At 40.2% G+C, this 19,048-nt stretch overlaps 1 protein-coding gene across 1 annotated transcript; it reads left to right on the plus strand.

Annotated features, from left to right (window-relative positions):
- Window positions 1–329: 329 nt before the first annotated feature.
- On the plus strand, window positions 330–16,464 carry mrps5 (mitochondrial ribosomal protein S5). The gene is made up of 11 exons (XM_053509194.1): window positions 330–408; window positions 3,113–3,247; window positions 4,820–4,945; window positions 5,272–5,505; window positions 5,847–5,881; window positions 12,889–12,979; window positions 13,342–13,388; window positions 14,333–14,390; window positions 14,543–14,605; window positions 14,994–15,130; window positions 16,033–16,464. The coding sequence occupies exons 1-11, from the start codon at window positions 360–362 to the stop codon at window positions 16,255–16,257; spliced, it is 1,200 nt and encodes a 399-aa protein (XP_053365169.1). The 5' UTR covers window positions 330–359; the 3' UTR covers window positions 16,258–16,464.
- The last annotated feature ends 2,584 nt before the right edge of the window (window positions 16,465–19,048 follow it).

Raw genomic sequence — 19,048 nt, forward strand, 5'->3', positions numbered from 1 at the left:
AAAGATAGCCATATGGATAAATTGACTTGTTTAGTGACAGTGCTCCGTGTACCCCCTGATATCTATTCATTTATACAGTAGTTATTTCATTTTATTTTATTTTATTTTTTGTCAAGCGCTTTCTTGAGCTACTGAGTAGGATATTGTTTTATGTTCAAACTTTTTATATTCAAAAAAGTTTTTATCTTTTTCTGCGAAAAGTGATGATTGGCAACTTTTTATTTTGTCATCAGCTCTTTTCAATTAAATTACTTGAACCGGTTTTATTGTAAGAATTTTATTTATTTATTTTTATATTTTGGACCGGCATTTTCTTTTCCTACTTGTTGTGCTGTTTGGGGTCCTTTCAGAATTTCAAGATGGCGGCGGCCACCCGGCTGTGCTGTGTCCTCCGTGTATCATTAGCAGGTGAGATTTGCAGCTGTGGTTTTATTAATTTCACCGGTTTAAATTTTAAAATTATAACTATTAATAACTAGCACGTGCTTGTGCAGGCAGAACGCTTTGTTATAAATTTTGTCGCAGTTACGGTTACAATAAATGCCGGATGTCTGTAAGCGGTCTCTCCCGCGCATGCGCAGTGAGGTTGACATTCAGGGTGGCGTTATGACATGTGTGAATTACAAAAAGACTCCTTAATCCATGGATGAGAAGATTATAGTGCTTATAATTGATGCTAGGTCTAGTCATTGGGAGGGTATTGTGTCCTTTATGGGTAAACTACAGGGGTCGTACACCATGCTGAAAAATCTCCAAAAGTAATCCAATCAAAGCCGAAGTACTTCTGATATAAGTGCACTGCAGAAGGAATCACATGGCCTCATGCCAAAGATTAATCCCTATTAGATTGATCTCTTCTGAAGTGCTCTCCATAGGGAATAAAATGGGTTGTTTTAGTGCATGTCCTGTGGGTGTTTCTGTAATTTGCAAATTCGTTCCTTTTCCTTCATTTTTTTGTAGTGCGGTGCGGACAATATTTACACATAAAGTTAGAGAAGTATACAGATTGTTTAAATCACCTACATGTACTTTTCGTGCCAGCATGAACACATGAAATCTGTTCTTTTCTAAATATGATTTTGGCCACTTCCATAGATGGTTGGATCAGATTTTTCACAATGCAACCTCAGCCTGAAAAGTCAATGTGTTTTTATGCCAATACAACATATTACACATCACATTTTAGCTTTAGGAAATATGAAGGATGATAGCAAATGAAAAAAAGCTAACAACAGTGAAATATAACATAGTTTTTATAGGTCTGTGTGTCTACAGTCATGGCCAAAAGTTTTGAGAATTACATAAATATTGGAAATTGGAAAAGTTGCTGCTTAAGTTTTTATAATAGCAATTTGCATATACTCCAGAATGTTATGAAGAGTGATCAGATGAATTGCATAGTTCTTCTTTGCCATGAAAATTAACTTAATCCCAAAAAAACCTTTCCACTGCATTTCATTGCTGTCATTAAAGGACCTGCTGAGATCTTTTCAGTAATCGTCTTGTTAACATAGGTGAGGATGTTGACGAGCACAAGGCTGGAGATCATTATGTCAGGCTGATTGGGTTAGAATGGCAGACTTGACATGTTAAAAGGAGGGTGATGCTTAAAATCATTGTTCTTCTGTTGTTAAACATGGTGACCTGCAAAGAAACGCGTGCAGCCATCATTGCGTTGCATAAAAATGGCTTCACAGGCAAGGATATTGTGGCTACTAAAATTGCACCTAAATCAACAATTTATAGGATCATCAAGAACTTCAAGAAAAGAGGTTCAATTCTTGTTAAGAAGGCTTCAGGGCGTCCAAGCAAGTCCAGCAAGCGCCAGGATCGTCTCCTAAAGAGGATTCAGCTGCGTGATCGGAGTGCCACCAGTGCAGAGCTTGCTCAGGAATGGCAGCAGGCAGGTGTAAGCGCATCTGCACGCACAGTGAGGCGAAGACTTTTGGAAGATGTTCTGGTGTCAAGAAGGGCAGCAAAGAAGCCACTTCTCTCCAAAAAAACATCAGGGACAGATTGATCTTCTGCAGAAAGTATGGTGAATGGACTGCTGAGGACTGGGGCAAAGTTATTTTCTTAGATGAAGCCTCTTTCCGATTGTTTGGGGCATCTGGAAAAAGGCTTGTCCGGAAAAGAAAAGGTGAGCGCTACCATCAGTCCTGTGTCATGCCAACAGTAAAGCATCCTGAGACCATTCATGTGTGGGGTTGCTTCTCATCCCAGGGAGTGGACTCACTCACAATTTTGCCCAAAAACACAACCATGAATAAAGAATTGTACCAAACACCCTCCAACAGCAACTTCTTCCAAAAACAGTTTGGTGAAGAACAATGCATTTTCCAACATGATGGAGCACCGTGCCATGAAGCAAAAGTGATAACTAAGTGGCTCGAGGACCAAAACGTTGAAATTTTGGGTCCATGGCCTGGAAACTTCCCAGATCTTAATCCCATTGAGGTCAATCCTCAAGAGGCGGGTGGACAAACAAAAACCCACTAATTCCGACAAACTCCAAGAAGTGATTATGAAAGAATGGGTTGCTATCAGTCAGGATTTGGCCCAGAAGTTGATTGAGAGCATGCCCAGACGAATTGCAGAGGTCCTGAAAAAGAAGAGCCAACACTGCAAATACTGACTCTTTGCATAAATGTCATGTAATTGTTAATAAAAGCGATTTAAACGTATGAAGTGCTTGTAATTATATTTCAGTACATCACAGAAACAACTGAAACAAAGATCTAAAATCAGTTTAGCAGCAAACTTTGTGAAAACTAATATTTGTGTCATTCTCAAAACTTTTGGCCACGACTGTACATCTGCTCGATTTAGATTGCAAAAGTATAAATTACATTATGACATATTGTGGTTCCATTAATCTGTCATATGGTGGCACTGGACTTAATTTTGTTTTTCATCCGAGCAGATGTTACAAAAGAGAGATACGCTTAAGATCAGACTTGAGAGATCTGAGACACAGCCCTGTTTAAGACAAACCTTTCCCCTGTCAGCCTGCAGCTGTCTGATCTCTGTTCTGTGAATTACATCTGCATGTGATTTATGTCTCTTGTCTTTCAGACCTGCATGAAGTTAACTCTGTGTCTGTCTGTTAAAGGTGCTAGAACATCAAGCGGTTCTGGGTTGTTCTCCTGCATGACTCTGAGCAGTGGATTTCCGATTTGTCCGGCTACTGTTCTGACGGCTCCAGCTACCTGGAATCAGACTCGTCATTCCAGCTTTTTCAACAAACGTAAGCAGTGTGTGACCTTTTATCTCACCACGTGACTGAAGAATAATTAAAAACCTTGATGGAACAAATCCCCCCCCCCACCCCCCAACATTTTACTGTGATGCATTTTCCTTACCAACATGGATAAATCAGGGTGCACAAACTTTTACTTACGTGCTTAACCATGATGTGAAACCCTTGTTCAATCAAGGAAGGATGTAAAACACTTTAACTGGGTTCTAAAGATATATGCTTTATTAACTCTTGATTACATAAGTAAAGAGTGGCAAGCCCAGCAACACTTATCTTGAAAGAGGAACTAAAGACATTTTTACAAAACTTCTTGGTTCTTCAAGGCTTCATTCAATAACTAAAGTTTCCCTTAAGAAAAAAAGTTCTACTTTAAAATTTTTTTAAATGAATCTTTGCGGAATTCTGGGTTCTTATCTCTCTCAGCAGGGTCTACTTCACAAGGGGAATAGGTTTATTACACTAGTAAATCTAATCGAACCTCCTACATAGAACCTTTTATGTGATCAACTGAGTCCTACAGTTTTTAAGTGTATAATTTAGAGCGTAAATAGTGCTGGTCATCTGCCAGTGGAAACCCTTGTTTAAACAGTCAACAAAAAAAACATGACCATCTGCTCTTCTCTAAGGTCACAGTTTTTCCAATTCATTGCAAATTGCACACTTGTAAATTCTTGTAACCAGTCATAATACCGAAGGTGGGATTTGTTGGGGGGGCAAATTCACCTCTTACTGTGGATCTGAATGTCTCTGATCTAGTCTAAGATGCCCCTTTCAAATTTAATCATTTCATATCGTCATTAAATGAGTCCCCGTGTCCCACTGCAATAACATCAAACTAAAGAGGGAATGTGTGTGTGTGAGCACGCACTTGTGTTTTTAAAATTGTAAATTGAATTTCTTATACTGCCCCTCAGCAGGCAAAGAACACAGGATCATAATTAAATCAACTGATTGAAATGTTTATTTATCATTTATTGGGTTAAATCAGTTTCCTTAGTTTAATTCACTCAATTCATTAGGTATGCGTCATTTAACATCTATGATTTATTTTAGGAAACAGGAAGTGATGTGATTTGTTATACCGTCACAGAGTTGTGTGTGAGGTCCTGTAGATTGACCTTCTGTCTCAGTTCCAGATCTAGAGATTTCTCCTCTTCCTCATGCTGCTACTCTCACTAGCACTGGGTTGAGCTCTTACACTTTTCTCTGAAAAAAAGAAAATGAAAGAGAGAGAGAAAACGCTGCAACACTCAATCACATAAACGCTTTGTGTACAAGAGATGATACACACACATGCTGTGTGTAAGAAGCTGTTGTAAGCTCTGTTATAAACTTACGATAGTCAGGCATGGCCTTATGATGATGGTGACAATGATGATGGCGATGGAGTAAATCAAATCTCTTCTCAACTCGAGCCTCTCACAAACCTCATGTGGCACAAAAACCCATATGATCATCAGTCCTGGACATTGTGCAAGAGGGACATTGGTGCATCATAAAAAACAATAAACCCTTAATATCAGCTCATTTTATCACTGTGTGTGTGTGTGTGTGAGGCAGTGACTGCGGATGAGCTGTGGCGCGGTGTGTTAGCCGAGAGCGGTGCCGGGTCCAGGAAGGGTCGAGGGAAAAGAACCAAACGCAAAATGAAGAAAGACCTGAATAGAGGACAGAACATTGGAGAGGGTAAATTATATATATACACACACGCACACACGCACATTTAATATTCTCACTTATGAAAAACATAGCTCACAAAATGAAGCCACGTCACTTCTGACTTTTGACTGGCATTGCACATGAACTAAAGAAGATGATGCTTCAGTTCAATTCATGAATCATTTAAACAATTAATGACTCACTGATTCAATTAATGAATCAGAATAACAAATGAATTAATAATGAATCAATTCTTGTTTTTTTTCTTTTTGTCTTTGTCATTCTTTCTTTTCCTTCACATTGTTCTTCTGTTTCTCTTCCCGTTTGTGTCCCTCCTCATCTTCCTCCTGCAGGTCGTGGTGGGTTCCTCTGGCCAGGTCTGAACGTTCCCATAATTAAAAGTGGAACCATACAGTCGTTCTCTAAGCGAGGGGAGACAGAGCAGCAGGAGCTGAGGGCGGAGCTTGAGCGTCAGCGGGACGAGTGGGACAGGAAGAGAAAGATGAAGATAAAGAGAGAGAGGGGCTGGTCAGGAAACTGCTGGGGAGGAATCAGTCTTGGACACCCAGACCCTGGACCGAATGGAGGTGTGTGTTTGTCTGCGCGAAAGACCTGAATCGTGTGCCAGCTATAGACGTGTATGTGTGTGTGTGTGTGCCTGCAACTGGCATTAGTTTTCAATAGACATGCAATAAACCACACACACTCAGGGACAGTCATGGTGGTGGTGATGGAGTGTATATCACTGAGACAGATCTAGTTTAACATGCCCTTGGGTCGCCACTGTGCAATACAGGAAATATTTCTTGTGTCTAATTTTTCTTGTCTTTTTCAGAAATACACACACAGAGTCATGCTGGACAATGTTGTGTTTATTGCTGTGTGTTTATTAAGTGGCTAAAAAAGTTTTGATGTGTTTGCTTTTCAGAAACATATGAGGATTTTGACTGCCGTGTTATTGAGGTGAGTAAATACACACTGGCGGTGTTAAATGAAAGAAAACTCAAGAAAGAAAAAATATTTTTTACTTTATTATACTTTTATTATGGAGCTTTTAGGTTTTAATTTTTAATTAAATTAAAATGTAAGGTTTAAATTAAGTTAAAATGTGAATATATAAAAATGTTTTGGCAGTATTTTTATCATTTTTTCTTATTATTGTACTGATTGACTGATCATTGGTCCTGGCTGATCAAGCGATTGATCCATCTTTAGTGTTTTATCCATAATGCACACTGAACCAGAAACAAAGAGGAGGTTTAGACTCCTACTGAACACCAAGAAGATGAAAAAGATAGCTGCAGTGTTTAATACTGATTAACGTCATAATTAATGTTTAATACTGATGTCGTCATTCTCACTGCTGTAGCTGGTCCACTGGGTGATAGCCAAGGTAGAGGGGTGCCAATACATTGTTCAGAATGGTGCACCTGATGAAGTGGTCAATTTCATTCTGCAGAAATGGAACAATTGGCCGTTTTGTGAAGTGCATGTTTAAAAGCGACTGAATCATGCTGAAACAGCCGATGTCTGCGAGTTTTATTGCTCTTTTATTTTTGATCCTATCTGCACTCCCTCCTTTTCCTCTCATCAGAGTGCTCTCTGTGCTTTCTTTCTTCACCTGCTTTTTAATTTCAATAAAAGCTCTGTCTGCAGCCGAATCAGTGCTTTCACTCGTCCAGCACTTTTACTGCGGCTATCCTGAAGTAGGAGAATGACATTGTGTCGCTTAGTGAAGGTGGTTGTTACCCTCGTTATAAGGAGTGATGTCACTTATTCTGCTTCTTAAATCTAAAAAAAGAAAAAAAGAAAATAACAGGCTACACCTCCTTCCTTGGTACTGAAAACAGAGGCCATATCTTCTTCCCTTAGCCTGATGGGTACAGAGCATGCGTTCTGTTCGGCTTAAAGTTCCCCGCACAGGGTAGTCTGCCATTCCAAACCTCAGGCAACGTCTGTGCTGGTCATTTTGCTGGGTGTTCCAAATGAAGGACTTTTGTCTAGGGAAGTTATCTTAACCGACATTCCCTGCACAGGGAGTAGGGAACACCTTTTAAAGTACACTGTGGAACATAACACATCTAGAAGCCATGTCTCCTTCCCTGAGACTGATGGGTTCAGTGGTCATGCATCCTATGTGAAAGAAAGAACAACCGAGTGTATATGTGGGGAGAGTGATTGGCACATTTTTAAAGGAAAGACAGATTATCAGGAGTCATTTGCGTGTGCAGATTAAAGCTCACACACAGTGATGTAGTGTCACTTATTCACTCTGTAACGATGGAGGACATGAGAAAGTGATTCAGGAGTCACGTCATTTTAAATGTCAGTTATAATAATATCTCAGACACTAATGACGCTTGCACGTGTGTGAGCGCGCACACACTCTCAAAGTAAGTGACAAAGTGCTGGTTAGAACTCCTGTCCACTTTTAAAGGTGCACTAATTAAATCAGAGGCTTCCAGGAAGCTGTAGAAGCTGTGCCAAGGACACAGACTTTACTGCCAACATGGAGAGACTGAGCAACGGACTGAGAGAAGGAAACGGAGCAAGAGTTGGACAGCTAGTGGGAGAGAGAGATGTTTTCCTTTATACACTTTTCCTCTAAAGGGAAAGTCTGCCACCTTCAAGGGCTAAAGTCTATATCTTGATTGGCCAAAAAACTGCCTCTGAAGTCTGCAACTTCTCAATCTGCACTCTGTGAGATTTCAAAACATGAGGCTCTGCATTTTTATTGGTCTAAATGAAAAATTGTCCTCTAAAGTGTCTTCTAAGTCATAACATCTATAGGTACTTTTCAGAGGTATATGTTGGGCCTCTGCTGGCATCTACGGCTACACTCCTATTAGGACTAAAGTCTAAAGCCCCTTTCTCCGGACTCTTTTTCGGCCCCTCCCTCTGGACTCTTCGTCGGCCCCTTCCTTTGGACTCTTTTCTGGATTTAGGTCTGGACATTGACTGGAACATTCTAACACATGAATATGCTTTGATCTAAATCATTTCATTGTAGCGTTCACTATATGTTTAGGGTTGTTGCCTGCTGGAAGGTGAACCTACAAGTTCATTTTTGGTCTCGTCTGACCAGAGCACCTAATTTCATGTTTGTTGTGTCCTCCACTGGCTTGTCGCAAATGGGACTTTTTAAGGCTTTTGTTCATGGCTATCTTCTTGTCATTCTTCCAAAAAGGCCAGAGTTATGGAGCGCAATCAAAAGAATTATTTAAGTTTGTATGGAAAAATTAATGTGTATATGAAGCAAAATGGTCAGATAGTCCCTGATGAGCAAGCCAAGACAGTGGCAAGGTAAAATTCCTTGAGATGGCAATAGGAAGGATCCTTGAGAGGAACCGGACTCAACAGGGAACCCACTCTCATTTGGGTGAAACAGAAAGCAGGAATTAATCTGCATTCCTACTGTGTGTTAGGTGGCAGGCAGTTCAGCATAACAGTTGATATTAATTGATGTTAATATGGAGTCCAGGTAGTTATTGGAGGCTCAGGTAGACTCGTAGGAAATTCCAGTCCTGAACTATCGAGCGACTGCAGCCAAGTCAAGTCCTCAGAGAAACAGCTGTCAACATCAGTCGAGGCCAGAACCGTCTTCGTGGTACAGTGAAACCGTCCCCGGACACCAGACGCATCCCAAAGAGAGACACGGGGCATCCATGTGACGAGATATCCAACCAGAAGCGGGGCACCAGGATGAATCAGACAAGTCCTGAGGGCAGAGGGATTCTGGATCACTGGCAGCTCAGGAACGACATGTGTAGGTCGACAGAGAGAGAAAACAAAAGAGGGGAGAGCAGAAGAGGAAATACAGATACAGTTGGGTATGGTCCCAGTCACATAATGTATAATATGACTGTATATTTAGTGTAGAATGCAAGCAGGGACTCCGGCAGGACTAACTATGACAGCATAACTAAAAGGGAGAGCCAGAAGGAAACAAACATAAGGGCTCCCTGAGATGTAAAGCAACCAATCACCTCACCGTCAACAAACCTGAGTGATCAATGAGAGTGGGGAAGACAGCATCTAAACATACCAGTTCACTTAATACTCTGTCCACGAGTCCCCCAGATCTGCTTCTTTAGCCGAGGCAAATCTGTTTACAAAAATGCTTGGCTAAATAAATAGGTTTTTAGCCTGGACTTAAACACTGAAAATGTCTCGAACATTATTTGGAAGACTATTCCATAACTTTGGGGTTTTGTAAAAAAAAAAAAAAGAAAGCTCTGCCCCCTGCTGTAGTTTTCATAATACGCTGTACTGACAAACAGCCTGCATCCTTTGATCGAAGTAGGCGTGGCGGATCGTAAGACACTAGCAGTTCACTCAGATACTGCGGTGCGAGACCATTTAATGCCTATAATGTTAACAGTAGCATTTTAAAATCAATTCAGAATTTCACAGAGAGCCTTCAGTGTGTATAAGATAGGGGTGATGTGCTTGTGTTAGTTGAACAACCGGACAGTAAGGCATTAAAATAGTCCAACCTAGAGGTGATAAAAGCATGAACTACTTTTTCTGCATTGTTTAGTGATCATATGTTCCTTAACTTGCCAATATTTTGAGGTGAAAAACTGCTATCCTGGTGATATTGTCTACATGAGCTTCAAATGAAAGGCTGGAATCTATAATCACTGTTGCACTTGATGGAACAGAAAGACCATCTAAAGTTACAGTGTGAACTGTACTCTTGCTTCTAGCTGCATGCGGGCCTATGACTAGAACTAATAGTGGTCCTGTGGTCAGATTCTCTCTATGCAGCAGTGCTCTATAAGCTGTTCAAAGCTTAGGGTATTTTTAATAACCTAACCATGATGCTGTTTGTTCACTAATGTTCTTTAACAAACCTCATAGGGCTTCACAGAATTACTGCATGCGTACTGAGATTAAATTACTAACTAGGTGACTTTTGAAGACAGTTGGTTCTACTGGATTGTAGTTAGGGATATCAAAGTATAGGGGGCTGATTACAAATGCATGCCACACTTTTCAGATTTTTATTGAAACATGAAAACCATTCATCATTGTACCTCAACTTCACAATTATGTGGCACCTTGTATTTTTATCTATCCCTTTAAATTCCAATAAAGTACATTTTTGTATTTGTTTGTCGTTGTCACAAATGTGAACGTTCTAGGGGTTGGAATACGTTTGCAAGGCATTGTATTCGTATGAATAGGATGAGATTTTTTTTTTGTAGATTTGCGTTTTATATAATGATTCTTGATTCTAATTTTCTCAGAACAGCTGGGTCGAAGCATAGATTGTTTTGGTTACCTGATTGGAGAAAAAAAATGTTTGATTGGAGCTCAGAATTTTCTGTTTCTGGAAAACACACATGCGCACACATTCGTACACACACACACACACACACACAATTTCCACTTTTAGCAATGAATAGCGTGTCCCTGCAGCCTTGCTCAACTTCCTCAGTTCCTTCTCTCGTCTCCTCCCCAGGAACTCTGTTCTATCGCTTGCCTAATTAGCCTTCGCAATTAGGTTTCTCGCTTTGCATTTTCTTGTAAATTGATCGTAGTGCTTCAGGGCAAACGAGGTTTTTGTGTGAATAGAAGCAGTATATCTGCGCTACTGTTCTTTTCTCTAAAGCTTCGGCAGTAAAGACAGAAACAGCAACTATAATAAAACACAAAAGCGGCTTAACGACTGGGCGAACTTAATTACCATGCAAAAGGAGTCTCCCTCGCTTTATTCTCTCCATTTATCTCTCCATCTCCCCGCTTGCTCCACCCCTCCTCTATTCCTTTACTCATATTCCACTATTCTCTAAATTGAACTCGTGCTGCACTTTTCGCTAATAGGTTCGAACTCGGTCAGTACCAGTCATGTTCATTACGATAAATAAAATAAAAGATGTTATTGATATTGAACAGTCTGCCAACTTGTCTGTAGTAAATCTTTTCAATATCCTTTAACGGTGAAGAAAAGTAGCATGATTCATAATAAAATAATCGACTGATTAACCTTTGACCTTAAAGTTATCATGGTAAAAGGGTGGATGTTGGTTTTACTGGGAAGTGAGCGGCTTTGAGCCTACACTGGATGTATAGAGTACCACTGGGAATATTATGTAATTTGGGGGAAGTCTGCATTGCCTCTGCAAGTTGAGTTTTTAGCCACACACACACACACACACACTAAACTTAAGTGTCTCTTTTGGCCGCTGGAGTCATGTACAGTATGTTGTGTTTTATAAAATGATAATTACCCGTTAAGATAATGAACAGCGGGATTGGATAATGACATGGCCCTGGCTAATAAGCAGATGTTTTGAGTGTGTGTGTGTGTGTGTGTTCACATAACTCCCACGATATTTACTTTATGACTTTGAAATCACTAATATAAATCAGTGTTTTATTCCACTGGTAATGATTTACATACACATAACTCAGTTCCCTGCTTCGCCTGTGTTTACAGGGGAAAGTATTAATTGTTAATTAATGTATGTTAATTATATACTAAAGGTGATGGATATTTTAACAGCATTATTAGACTTCAGTATCATTTTCTTTTCTTTTTTGTGTGTGTGTTGGGGGGGGTGATTTAAACTTGTCCGTATGCAATTCCCACCCATCTCTAGGGGTCTCCCACATCAAGGTTACTACTTAGTCTGCACCTTCCCTGATTATCATGTGTTTTTTCCTCCGGACCACATGACACCAGCCGACTGCATCTTAAGGCGTTACACACTCGGATGACAGCGCTATCCCCTCCTTCCACTTGCAGGAGCTCACAGACACCAATGATTGTCTGTATAGCCATGATTGATTTGATGGCGCTAATATCCTCCCATCCCACCCCGCTCTGCCAATCCGCTCTCTCCAGGCCCTCAGCTGCGGGAGGCTACAGTATAACCGGGGCATTGAACTAGCGATCGCCACATGGTCGGACAAGCAGTTTACCACTACGCCATTTCTGCGGAGTATTAAATAGAATATATAAAATGGTTCATACTCTTAAACAGTTTAGTTTAAGTTTCCCAAGCAGTCGGCAATCACACTGCCCGAGGAATCCACTTCTCATGTTCTGGTCATAATGAAGTTGTTCTGGGCTGTTAATGGCATTACTGGAGCTGCTGGTCATATTACATCATCCACTTTGAATTACTGTAGAAACTTTACAGAATGACATCTTAATGTTTGTGTGTGTGTGGTGCCATCTGAGCTCAGCACATTTCCCTTGCCAGGGGTTTGAAGACTTGGTACTTGGCGCTCTGTCGATTTCCATCTCCTCACTCCTGAGGAGTGTCTGACAGCACAGAGAAGGAATACACACAAGGTCTCTGAGGCCAGACAAGACGGGAAGGAGACAAAGAGGAGGAGATGGACAGACGAGTGTTTCAGTTTATATGGTGTGAGGAATTGTGTAAAAGAAAGGAAATAATAAGGGATGACCTTGAGGGAGGTTGGGGGCGTGGTTACAGACCTGAGCCATATCTAGGTTTTATTATAAACGAACATAGGCGCACAAACACACGCAAACACACTGATGGATGTGATGGCCAGTATATCTCTCAGTCAAGAAGTTACTTAATAATGCATGGGGGGAGACTACATTTGATTCATGCCTTGCCTCTCTCTACACACACACACACAGAGTTGTTGTTGTTTTTCTTTTTTCTGTGGGCAGTGAATTTTTTTTTTTTGGAAAATACTATACCAAATTTATTATTATTATCTTATTTTTACTTTTATTTACTGTTTTATTTTGCATAACAGGCATTTTTTTCTTTTGTTCACTGCACATATGCTGCAGTAATATTGTCTGTGTGCGCGCGCGAGAGACTGCAGTATTTGAGCTCACGTGCTGCAGTTTACTCGTCATTTAGTGGAGTCACACTGCCCCCTAGTGTTAGAGTCAGTATTATACCACATAGATTCTACTGGAATGAACTTGCTGTGTGTGTGTGTGTGTGTGTGTGTGTGTGTGTTTTGATTGACAGGTAAAGAGTGTGTTCAACATGACAGCTAAAGAGGGCAGGAAGAGGTCGATCAGTGCTCTTGTTGCTGTGGGAAACGGTAACGGAGCTGCAGGTAAGTGATACACACTGGAAACTGACTGTCTGTGTGTCTGTGTCTCTAACAATAATGTCTGTTGCTTTTTTTTCTGTTCATCTCTTCTGTTTCTTTTTCTCTTGATGTCTCTCTTTTATCTGTCTTTAATAATAATTATTATTATTGTTATTATAGATTATAATTATATAGATTTTCCTTTTCAGGGAAAAAATATTTTTTATATATTTTTTTACTTTCTTGTCTGTTTCTGTCTTAATTTAAAATAATTATCTATTTCTCTCTTTCTCTCTCGTTCAGTCTGTTTATCCTTGTTTGTTCTGTCTTCTTGTGTGTGTGTGTGTGTGTGTGTTTGTGTTTTTAACATGCTGTTGTGTTTTCAGGCTTTGCTTTGGGAAAGGCCACAGACAGAACCACAGCCCTGAGGAAGGTGAGTGTACACACACACACACACACACTCTCTCTCTCACAGAAGCGTTATTAACATCCCCGCATTAGTTGGTTGTATAATGAGAAGTAAAGCGTGATGTGAAGCTCCTGCCGGGTCGCAGCCCGTTTTAGTGTTGTCAGAAAGCTCCGCCCACAGCCTGGTTTCATTCCACCTGCACACACTTCCTGGAGGTAACACACCTGTAGTACACCTGGGCAACATTTTCTCTACATACTGAGTGTATGTGCTGCACTTGGTGTGAGTCATACTCGTGTCTAATATGTTTGTGGAGGTGTGTGTGTGTGTGTGTGTGTGGGCAGTGGCATAACCAGAATGAAGAAACTTCAGTGGAATGAGTATCGATACAAAACAAAGCTGTGATTGTTTTTCTGGTCTATGGAGTGAAATATAGTCACGAGGAAAAGAAAGTACGCCCTGCTTTAGGTCTGAGTTTTTATATATATTTATGTGTGTGTATGTGTGTGTGTGTGTGTGTATGAGTCGGTGATCTTCACAAACTTCTGTGGAGAAATAAATAAGATCAGGTGATGACCACAGCAGGTGTCATCATGTCAGTCCTGTCTCTCTTCTGAGTGTGTACAGACGCTGGTGAGACTCACACACTGAGTGTGATGCGCTCGTTCAAGGAGAAGCGATGAGGATTCGGGTTATTTCATCATTTACAGTTAGCTGTACCCCTGAGTGACTGTCTCCGTGTTAATAACGTTAGTGTGAGCACCACATATGGCCCTGACGCAGGTTACTGTCAGATGAACAGTGTACAGCCCGTTTTATAAACTCTGATTTCCTTAAACTCCAGTAGTCGCTTAATCCGGCTACTGCTCTTAATCCGGTGTCAGTGTCACCGCCCTTAATCCGGCCTGGTATCGGAACGCCTCAGAGCAGAATTTACTTATTATAAATAAATCTTCTGTTGCTTTCAGGCCAAGAACAGAGCAATGCACTACCTCTACTACATCGAGAGATACAACGATCACACCAGTGAGTTACCTGTGTGTGTGTCTGTGTGTGTGGAACATGAGACGACTTGGCTGTTTGCCCCAGAGGCAGTAACCTACATTCAGAAAGATGTGTTCATGTATGCGCTCTGACCTATGTGTGTGTGTGTGTGTGTGTGTGTGTGTGTGTGCCAGTTTATCATGATATTGAGTCAACGTTTAAGAGAACCACACTGCGCATGAAAAAACAGAATCAAGGTAAAAAGTTTTCTTCATAATTTTTTTATAATAATTATAATACTAATAGTAGAAGTTTTTACATTTGTATTTATTTATTCCCTTTATAAAGGTAAATTCATAAAAGGATATGACATATTACATATGTAGTATTAATTATCTAAAATATTGTATGCATAAATTTTAAAATTCAAATTTCAATGTGTGTTTTGGAAAGTTTACCATTTTAAATTCAGATGCAACTATTACTGGAAAGTAACTAACAAACTATGCAAAAGTAATAAAGTCTGAATTGAAAAAAACAACAAGTGTCTTGAGAGCCAAAAAATTATATAATTATTTTATCCCTCTGTGTGTGTGTGTGTGTGTGTGTGTGTGTGTGTGTGTGTGTGTGTGTGTGTGTGTGTAGGATACGGGCTGCACTGTCACAGGGCAGTAATAACTCTGTGTAAACTGATCGGGGTTAAGGACATGTACGCTAAAGTGGAGGGCTCGGTCAACCTGCTTAACATCACACGCGCACTCTTTCAGGGCCTGGCCAATCAGGTGAGACCTTTATCCCCATGGAGACCTCATTAGCCAATCAGTAAAAGGTTAAAGGTTAACATGATGCCAGTTAACACACACACACACACACTGATGAGATCCTGGGTTCTCATGCTGGGAACAGGTTTATTCCTGATCCTTCCTCAGGAGTGTTTACACACGGATATCTTCTGCTGAGTGTGTTTGTGGGTGTGTGTGTTTACGAAAATTCTTTAATGTGATCCTGGACTCATCCTCAGGTCGTTAAGGTCTGGATGAATCTTAGTGTTCTGCACACGTGGACATATCTGTAAACGAATGAGTTTATGAATAAACAAGATGAGCTGCCCAAGTAGGATATAAGTATTGGCACCCTGTCCAAGAAAAGGAGTGTGTGTGTAGTAGCAGGTGCACTGCAGTGGCCAAGCTGCCATACTACTCGTTGCACTTAGGGCATGATAAACGAGCATAAGTTTCTGTCCCTGTTTCTCTCCAGTTCTCTTCTTCTCTGCTCTTTTATTTCGCTTTTCTCTTAGCTCTTACTCTCTTCTCTTCTTAAGTCCTAGTTTTTGTTCTTAATGTTGATTCAGCTTGTGTGTTTATGTAGATAACATCAATCACACTAACAGTTTTCGGCGAGACGAGTCAGACAGCCGCTTCAGCATGCGCTTACCCTGAGACCTGAAGACGCACAAACAGGAAGCCGATTGTCCTCCACATCATCAGTCAGCCTCGTTATCCTCGTCATCATCAGTCACCTTCGTTATGCTCGTCTCGTTAGCCATGTCTCATTTGTCTGAGTGAAGGAGATGTTAATGCTTTGTTACTGCAGCTGCAGGTTTACAAACAGGCCCGACTATAATGAGCTGTGAGTTGATTGTGTGTGTGTGTGTGTGTGTGTGTGTGTGTGTGTGTGTGTGTAGGAGACGCACCAGTCGCTGGCTGACAGGAAGCAACTGCACGTGGTGGAGTTTAGTGAGGAGAGAGGACCACTGCCCGTGGTGGTGGCAAAGCCGCAGCTCGGAGCCCGTAGTGATCCGGAGGTGGAGGACGACGTTCCGAACACCAAGTTGCACTGGGCCGACGTTCAGCTGGCGCAAGGCATGAAGCGCTCTGTGTGGGCCGGCGTCAAGAGAACCATCTGGTGATTTAGGTTGGAGTAGAACCACGGTGGAACCCAAGACCGAGTCTGAAACCACAAGAACAGATTGAAATAAACACACCATGAGAACCACAAAGATCCCAGACAGCGCAGTGTGAGGTTCTCAGGTCACCACCAAGAGAGTCACATTCACCGTGTTTATAAATATTATTATTGCTAAAGATAAATAAATGAAATAAATGTTTCCAAAAAATGTTTGTTGTTGAAGCTTTAATGAATCTCATGTACATTAGGGATTTAAATAATTTAAGTAGAACTTACTAACCTTATATGTATTAAAAGTGGGCTGGGACTGCTTTAGGTCATAAAATACACACTACATTAAAATCATTAAAATATCAATTAGTACATAATGTACAATTAATACATTAGTACAGTGAATCTCATTTCATCAGATGACTTTTTTTTCAGTGCTGTGCTTAATTTTTTACCCCCACTGAACCTTTCCCCAGTTTGTAGTGTTTCAGTCTGGAGGTAGGATAGGTGGAGATGATTTAAAATCCAGGCTGATCCTCGGCGTGGTTCACAGGAAAGCAACCTGAGGTAAACTTCAGCTGCAGGAGCTCATCCACCTGCAGGTTATAATTACACCTGACTTATCTGACTCTACTGTGGACGTGTCCGTCTTCTGAAATGACACGTATGCACACATCCGTACGCCTTTTCTTGCTCCGTCTGGGTTAAAACATATCATATTTGTGCGTGCACTCATTTATTTCAAACAATGGATTTTAGCAGAAATCTGCTTGGGGTTTTGTGCTGGAGCACAACGAGCTGTTAAAAGGAAGAACTCCTTGCTGTAGCTGTTTTAGCATCTGTTGTGAGCATTGCAATGAAATCACCACACTTCAGTTGCTGATTTGTGACATCATGCCTTGTGTATGCACAGAGGTAAAAAGTCACATGAATTCCTATCTGCTGGTTCACAATCAACTCACATGACCATGTATCAGATATGCATCCAGTCTGTGACCTCATACGAAAGTGACTCAGGTCTGATCTGGAAATCATCAGGTTTGTGTCAGACAGCTCTAACAAATCAGACATGAGATGCTTCAGGCGGGCGTAGCCTCAATGAGCTCTTCAACTCACATCAAGATTTTATCATACTGTACATGACACACCAACTGTGTTTCAAATCATCATCAGTGTTAATGAGAGATCTGTGGGTTTTTGAGTTTTATGGCGAATCATGATAAAAGTGTTTAAAACTCCCTTTCACACACCTGTTTAGAGCTCCAGAGCTCCTTATTCTTGGATGTAATTATTCTAATTATGATTTATAATTAATGTGGTGCTCATGTGAGGCTGGATATTACACCACACATTAACATTACCACTGAGAAATTACAGCAAACGTGTGTGTGTGTGTGTGTGTGTTGAATAAGTAATAAGTCAGTTGTGTTATTGTCCGCTGTCTCAGAGATACTTCATCAAATATTCATTTGTGTATAAGAACAAAAGAGCACAGTTAAAGATGAAGGTCACAGCATCATAAACACACACATACACACACGCTTAACATTTTTAGATGTTTATATAATTCTCAAATACTCTATAAATTATAATTGTACTAAACTATCATTAAGATGAATTGTGATGCTTACCTGATTAATATTACAGGGTGTTTAGTAATTATTTTTATTACTATATAATTTATTATATAATTCACTAATTTTAAACAGAAAATTAAACTTTTAATTAAACAATGATGATGTAAGTATATACGTTTTAAATAAAAAATCGTATTAGTAACACATTTAATTGAATAGATATTATGTAGATTAATTAATGATATTATTGATAAATGTAATTATAATAAAATATCTAACAAACAATAAATACAATTGAATTGTTTGTAATTATCAATATAATAATTTAATAAATGGAAACAATCCAAACATTGTGGTAAATGATATATATATATATTTTTTCATGGATGTGTGGAAGATGAGCAGCTGATAAAAGTTTTTCAGTGAGACTGATCTCATTGGCTCTGGAGAAGGAGCCGAGTCCAGTGTGAGTCAAGTTTAAGTCCTGAACCTAGAAGCCATTAGGAGGAAGCAGTGAGCAGGACACGCCCAAAGTCCCAGGCAGAGGTGTTGAGGCGTGTCACTGTCCCAAGCCGTAAACTGACACCACAGACTTCTGCAAGTCACGCTGAGTGTAAAAGACTAGCTCGAGTCACAAGCCTGTGTTTCTGCTGCCAGCAACTCAGGAGGCTTTCTGTAGAGAGGAAAGGAACTGTCAGGTTTATTCTAAAGAGGACCTCAGAATGTTCTGACTAAAGAGAACTCGAGCTGATAAAATTACACTTTCACACCCAATATCAGTTGAAACCATCTAGACTTTATACACACTGTCCCAAAAACAGTCTATGCACACAGGAGGAAGCCAACACTTTGAATTTTATATTATTTAAATCTAGCATTTATGGCACAAGATTACAATATACTTTTACAGGAACATGGCCACCACATCACATACCAAGACATTAGATGACAGAGCAATTGTCTTCATAAGGTTATATAAACTTCAATTTTTTTTAACGTATCTCCTTGCCTCCTAAGTCTTCATTTCTCTAATGATAATGATGTTTTTGCAGTTAGAACTTGGTGTTCTCCTCTCGTCTCTGTTTGGAGACCAGACCGCAGTCTGGTTCCTGTCTGTTTTATTAACTGGAATATGGAACGTTGAAAAAAAAAGGCCTCGGATCTTAGAAGTCATAAATATTTGAAACTTGCACTGTTGTCTTAATCTTGATCTCCTTAATCAAT

Source organism: Clarias gariepinus, chromosome 13 (assembly GCF_024256425.1).
Source record: "Clarias gariepinus isolate MV-2021 ecotype Netherlands chromosome 13, CGAR_prim_01v2, whole genome shotgun sequence".
NCBI classification, from domain to species: Eukaryota; Metazoa; Chordata; class Actinopteri; order Siluriformes; family Clariidae; genus Clarias; species Clarias gariepinus.